Genomic DNA, 7,213 nt, shown 5'->3' on the forward strand with positions numbered 1-7,213 from the left:
TCCTCTAGTCAAATATTTGTTCAGAGTTTCTGCCATCTCCATGTTCCCCATTACTAATTCACCGGTCTCCGTCCTCTAAGGGACCAACATTTACTTTAGCCACCCGTTTCCTTTTTATATACCTATAGAAACTCTAACTATCTGTTTTTATATTTTGCACTAGTTTATTTTCATAGTCTATCTTCCCTTTCTTAATCATTCTTTTAGTCATTCTTTGCTGGCTTTTAAAAGCTTCCCAATCTTCTGTCCTCCCATTAGTTTTGGCCACTTTGTATTCTTAGTTGCCCCGAGAGAATTAGGAGTCAACAACATAGTATAGGAGTCACGTGTGGGCAAGGCTGTGTAAGGGCGGCAGGTTCCCTTCAGTGAACCACTTGGGTTTTAACAATCCGGCAGCTTTATTTGGTGCCAACCCCGATTACCAGAGATGCCAGGGTGGGATTTGAGCACTCAATCTCAGAGTTGCTGGTCCAGTACTGTAACCTCGAGGCTACCTTTCCCCGTTAGATGCATTTTACAGGCCTGGATTAATCCCTTTTTATTATTCTTCAATTTAATTTGTTGTTTCAAGATGAAACATTCTATTGCATGCGAACTTTGTTGCAAGTACAGAACATTTCTCCAGATCCATAGCCAGAGATTGTGATGGTAAGTGACGGAACCCAGGCAGCATCATCTCATCTGGCAGACAGACTGCGAGAGGGAGGTTACGGAGAGCCAGGACAGACACACGCTCAGTCACAGTCTTTGCTCTGCAGGCTCAGTGATAAAACTCAGCAAGTTTACAGAGTCTAAAGGCAAGATATACAAAAGCAGAGAGCTTTACACCCAAAAAAGGAATCCTTTCTCGAGGGAGGAGCAGCTAAGAGTTTAAATATAGATAAGCAGGGAGGAACTCTACAGGTTCTTGGCTATGATGAAATATCACTGGGCACCAGTGAGCAAGGTGACAAACATATACCAACTATATGTAAAAAGGGCAACAAATCTAAAGCAGACACAAGCTCATCAACACAATATCAACAACATGTAAACAATGGAGATTATCCCCAGGTACAAGGCTGAACAGGATCTGCATAGTGAACAAGCAGCCAGCAGAGACTTAGAAAGCAAGATCCTATCTGACTAACCTTGTTTCTTTGTTGAAGAATGGTACCTGAACTTAGGTCTCGACGTCATGACTGCCTGCAAAAGTTAACTTCCAGAAAGGCAGGCTTAAGAGGGGATGATAAGGCAGAGAATTGCCATCAAAGCTCACTCCATCCAAAGACAGCGCAGCCACAAAAACACACAACCTTCAGGGAGAGGTACAGGTACTAAACTCTCTGGCTCCCAAAGGCAACCAAGCAAGGTGCCAGGAAACCTCGAACCCATAACTCCTCACAGCCCCAGCTAACTTGCAACAAACCCCTGTTAACTAGCAAATAGCCCCAGCTATCTTCTCCTAGGAGCATGTAATGTTCCCCATTAAAGTAGTGAATCCAAACCCATTGCCTCTCAGCAGTACCCGGGAATGATGACGACTCTCTGGGAAAAGAAATACTTGCTGGCATTTCACTTAACTCTTTGTCCAAGGATTTGATTTGCATGCCCTCTTGTTCTATCATCCTAACTATTCCAACTAGACTAGATCTAATTGCTCAATCATTTTAAAAACATCAATCATATCCTCTCCATGCCTGCGTTACCACAAGTAGCTCTAACTCTCAAGCCTAACCTGGTAACTAAGGGCCCTAACTCTCGCAGCCTAACCTGGTAACTAAGGGCCCTAACTCTCGCAGCCTAACCTGGTAACTAAGGGCCCGAACTCTCGCAGCCTAACTGGTAACTAAGGGCCCTAACTCTCGCAGCCTAACCTGGTAACTAAGGGCCCTAACCCTCGAGCCTAACCTGGTAACTAAGGGCCCTAACTCTCGCAGCCTAACCTGGTAACTAAGGGCCCTAACTCTCACAGCCTAACGTGGTACAGTAACTTGCAGCCACTTTCTAGAATTGGGGATTGTGTGCGGTGCTCATGTTTGCTCTTTGTCCACAGCTGGAGAACATTGGGAACTTTATCAAAGCAATCACAAAATATGGGGTGAAACTTCACGACAGCTTTGAAGCCAATGATTTATATGAGAATTGTAACTTGACCCAAGTTCAGACAACACTCATGGCCCTGGCTAGCATGGTGAGTGCTTCTGCGGTGACTATCCTAATCTCAATTCTCTGCAATTATTTGATAGAATGTCTGACTCACTAGAGACAAAGCTAAGTTCTTAATCCACACAGGCAAAGACAAAAGGCTACCACACAAGGTCGGATATTGGTGTGAGGTACGCAGAGAAACAGCAACGAGCTTTCAATAGTGAGATGCTGAGAGCTGGACAGAATATCATTGGGCTGCAGGTACGATCAGACCCGGCATTGGGGGCACCACTGCACACTGGGGGGGGGGGACTTCACACTGGGGGAGGGGGACTTCACACTGGGGGGGCACTTCACATTGGGGTGGGGGGTGCACTTCACACTGGGGTGGGGGGTGCACTTCACACTGGGGGGGGGGTGCACTTCACACTGGGGGGGGGACTTCACACTGGGGGGGGGGGTGTACTTCACACTGGGGTGGGGGGCACTTCACACTGGGGGGGGCACCACTGCACACTGGGGGGGGGTGCACTTCACACTGGGGTGGGGGGCACTTCACACTGGGGGGGGCACTTCACACTGGGGGGGGGCACCACTGCACACTGGGGGGGGCACCACTGCACACTGGGGGGGGCACTTCACACTGGGGAGGGACTTCACACTGTGGGGGGGTGCACTTCCGCACTTCACACTGGGGGGGGCACCACACTGGGGGGGTCACTTCACACTGGGGGGGGGCACTTCACACTGGGGGGGCACTTCACACTGGGGGGGGGGCACTTCACACTGGGGGGGGGTGCACTTCACACTGGGGGGGGGGCACTTCACACTGGGGGGGGCACCACTGCACACTGGGGGGGCACCACTGCACACTGGGGGGGGGGAGGAGTGGAATGCAACACCAGCCTGATAATGAGGGTATTGTGGGAATTCCAATACTTCAAACATTTGATTTCCTTAAAAGAGATCATATCCTGAACCAGAGTGAGGAGTCTGCTCTGTTGTCAGAGGAAGGGTCCATCCCCTCAGAGTGAGGAGTCTTCATCTCCATCGTGAGATTTCTCTCCCTGAGAGTGAAGCTTCATTCCCCAAGAGCTTTCACTTCCACTTTTGCATCCTGATATCTATCTGTTTTTCTTCCAGATGGGGACGAATAAGTTTGCCAGCCAGCAGGGGATGACAGCCTACGGTACCAGAAGACATCTATACGACCCAAAAACTGGAGTGGAGAAGCCTCTAGACCAGACTACCATTAGCCTCCAGATGGGAACCAACAAGGGGGCAACACAGGTAAGGGGCAGAAGGTGATGTAGCGGGGTCAGGGGCAGTGATTAGACAATTAGAAAATACAAGCCTGCCTGAAAATGGATTCATATCAAATGCCTTTGTCTGCTAGTCACAGGATGTGGTAACCCTTTCAGGGGAATGGGAGAAAAAAGTAAATGTTACAGAGGTGCAGAATTGATGTCACCAGGATAGACGCTATGGGGAAGATATGATGGGCGAGAGGGGTGCAGAGGGTACATTGGTCACTGAGGGTACAGGTGAGCTGCACTGGTTACTGAGGGTACAGGTGAGGTGCACTGGTCACTGAGGGTACAGGTGAGATATACCTGGTCACTGAGGGTACAGGTGAGGTGCACTGGTCACTGAGGGTACAGGTGAGGTGCACTGGTCACTGAGGGTACAGGTGAGCTGCACTGGTTACTGAGGGTACAGGTGAGGTGCACTGGTCACTGAGGGTACAGGTGAGATATACCTGGTCACTGAGGGTACAGGTGAGGTGCACTGGTCACTGAGGGTACAGGTGAGGTGCACTGGTCACTGAGGGTACAGGTGAGGTATACCTGGTCACTGAGGGTACAGGTGAGGTATACCTGGTCACTGAGGGTACAGGTGAGGTGCACTGGTCACTGAGGGTACAGGTGAGGTGCACTGGTCACTGAGGGTACAGGTAAGGTATACCTGGTCACTGAGGGTACAGATGAGGTATACCTGGTCACTGAGGGTACAGGTGAGGTGCACTGGTCACTGAGGGTACAGATGAGGTATACCTGGTCACTGAGGGTACAGATGAGGTATACCTGGTCACTGAGGGTACAGGTGAGGTGCACTGGTCACTGAGGGTACAGGTGAGGTATACCTGGTCACTGAGGGTACAGATGAGGTATACCTGGTCACTGAGGGTACAGGTGAGGTATACCTGGTCACTGAGGGTACAGGTGAGGTGCACTGGTCACTGAGGGTACAGGTGAGGTGCACTGGTCACTGAGGGTACAGGTGAGGTATACCTGGTCACTGAGGGTACAGGTGAGGTATACCTGGTCACTGAGGGTACAGGTGAGGTGCACTGGTCATAGAGGGTACAGATGAGGTATACCTGGTCACTGAGGGTACAGGTGAGGTGCACTGGTCACTGAGGGTACAGATGAGGTGCACTGGTCACTGAGGGTACAGGTGAGGTATACCTGGTCACTGAGGGTACAGATGAGGTATACCTGGTCACTGAGGGTACAGGTGAGGTGCACTGGTCACTGAGGGTACAGGTGAGGTATACCTGGTCACTGAGGGTACAGATGAGGTATACCTGGTCACTGAGGGTACAGGTGAGGTGCACTGGTCACTGAGGGTACAGGTGAGGTATACCTGGTCACTGAGGGTACAGATGAGGTATACCTGGTCACTGAGGGTACAGGTGAGGTGCACTGGTCACTGAGGGTACAGGTGAGGTATACCTGGTCACTGAGGGTACAGGTGAGGTATACCTTGTCACTGAGGGTACAGGTGAGGTATACCTGGTCACTGAGGGTACAGATGAGGTATATCTGGTCACTGAGGGTACAGGTGAGGTGCACTGGTCACTGAGGGTACAGGTGAGGTGCACTGGTCACTGAGGGTACAGGTGAGGTATACCTGGTCACTGAGGGTACAGGTGAGGTGCACTGGTCACTGAGGGTACAGGTGAGGTATACCTGGTCACTGAGGGTACAGATGAGGTATACCTGGTCACTGAGGGTACAGATGAGGTATACCTGGTCACTGAGGGTACAGGTGAGGTATACCTGGTCACTGAGGGTACAGGTGAGGTATACCTGGTCACTGAGGGTACAGGTGAGGTATACCTGGTCACTGAGGGTACAGGTGAGGTATACCTGGTCACTGAGGGTACAGGTGAGGTGCACTGGTCACTGAGGGTACAGGTGAGGTATACCTGGTCACTGAGGGTACAGGTGAGGTGCACTGGTCACTGAGGGTACAGGTGAGGTATACCTGGTCACTGAGGGTACAGGTGAGGTGCACTGGTCACTGAGGGTACAGGTGAGGTGCACTGGTCACTGAGGGTACAGGTGAGGTGCACTGGTCACTCTCTGACCGATCTTGTGTCTGATTTCAGGCTGGAATGACTGCTCCAGGGACACGGAGACTCATCTTCGATAACAAACTGGGCACTGAGAAATGTGACTCGACCATCGTGTCACTGCAGATGGGATCAAACCAAGGGGCTTCGCAGAAAGGGATGACTGTGTATGGGCTGAGCCGGCAGGTGTATGATGCCAAGTACTGCTCCACTCCCAACTTCCCCATCGACAACGGCAACCAGCTGGCCAGCGGTTCTGAATGCAGCGAGGGCGATTACCCAGCAGAGTACAAATACAATCAGCAAACAGACCCCAATCGCCATAAGCAAATGTATCAGGACTTTGAGTGAGGAGAACACAGTGACACTGCTGAATAGACTGGCTTGTACAAGTGTGCATCGCAGCCTTATACACCTCTCCGCTATATCCCCGAATACACGGGCTGACCCCAGTATCACAGCCTGAGACCCTCCCCACAGCGACACAGGACACTTCACTGCCAGTGCACACCGCAGCTGCAAGCCACGTCTGGCTCTGCTGTTGAATGAGGTGATGGACACCAGAGTGAATTATTTCACTGAACCAGTGTTGGGATGGATAACTAACTCCAAAAGCACTCAAACAAACCAGGCTAATGTAATAATTGGCAAAGGCCCCTGAAGGCATTACACCAGATCTAGTTTGAGGAGCTTTGACAAATCAGGTCTTCTACAGGAATCCAAACCATATTTGACCTCAGTCGCTTATCCAGATTGTGTCGCTCGACCGATATTATCAAACGCTGAAAGCTTTCTACAATACTGGGACTATTGTTCATCAAATCATTCACAGACAAGCAGTGCCAAATACAACACATATTGTGCTCCTCACCATCTAAACTGCCTTGTGACAGACTTTGCTGACAGCACTGAAACCAACTGGTGCCCTCCCCGGCCTCCCGATCTAGCACGCCCACGCTTCCCCTTCCGCCTCCTCCACCCTCGGTCCGACCCTCCTCCATTCGCCACGCTTCCCAATCAGACCTCCCTCCCTGCACCCCACCCCCGGTACAACACGCCCACCCTTCCCCTTCCGCCTCCCTCACCCTCGGTCCGACCTCCTCCATTCGCCACGCTTCCCAATCAGACCTCCCTCCCTGCACCCCACCCCCGGTACAACATGCCCACCCTTCCCCTTCATAATAATTAGGAGCAGGAGTAGGCCATCCCCCACGACTCGCCCTCCCTCCCTCCCTCCCCTTCCCCGCTCACTGTCCCGCCCCTGCCCCCACCTCCCCCGTCCTCCCCCTCCAGTCCTCTCCTCCCTCCCCTTCCCCGCTCACTGTCCCGCCCCTGCCCACCACCCCCCCCGTCCTCCCCTCCCCCCACCGTCCTCCCTCTCCCCCCCCCGTCCTCCCCCCCGTCCCGTCCCCCCCCGTCCTCCCCCCTCCCACCCCCGTCCTCCCCCTCCCCCCCCCAGTCCTCCCCCTCCCCCCCCCTCAGTCCTCTCCTCCCTTCTCCCCCCTCAGTCCTCTCCTCCCTTCTCCCCCCCCACAGTCCTCCCTTCCCCCCCCCAGTCCTCCCTCCCCCCCCAGTCCTCCCTCCCCCCTCTCCCCCAGTCCTCCCTCTCCCCCCCCCCCCTCCCCCAGTCCTCCCTCTCCCCCCCCCTCCCCCAGTCCTCCCTCTTTCCCCCCCCCTCCCCCAGTCCTCCCTCCCCCAGTCCTCCCTCTCCCCCCCCCTCCCCCA

The 7,213-nt window shown here is 53.1% G+C and overlaps 1 protein-coding gene across 2 annotated transcripts in view; it reads left to right on the forward strand.

Annotated features, from left to right (window-relative positions):
* Positions 1-6,795, forward strand: part of cnn1b (calponin 1, basic, smooth muscle, b) — a 30,195-nt gene extending 23,400 nt beyond the window's left edge. Inside the window, exons 4-7 of one of the 2 annotated variants that reach the window (XM_070866963.1) lie at positions 2,036-2,173; positions 2,275-2,391; positions 3,274-3,420; positions 5,525-6,795. In XM_070866963.1, coding sequence (XP_070723064.1) covers positions 2,036-2,173; positions 2,275-2,391; positions 3,274-3,420; positions 5,525-5,839 — 717 coding nt within the window. In that variant the 3' untranslated portion in view covers positions 5,840-6,795. The remainder of the gene's footprint in view (positions 1-2,035; positions 2,174-2,274; positions 2,392-3,273; positions 3,421-5,524) is intronic. The other variant, XM_070866962.1, reaches the window with a different exon arrangement.
* Positions 6,796-7,213: the final 418 nt, after the last annotated feature.

This window comes from Pristiophorus japonicus, chromosome 24, assembly GCF_044704955.1.
Source record: "Pristiophorus japonicus isolate sPriJap1 chromosome 24, sPriJap1.hap1, whole genome shotgun sequence".
Lineage (NCBI taxonomy): Eukaryota > Metazoa > Chordata > Chondrichthyes > Pristiophoridae > Pristiophorus > Pristiophorus japonicus.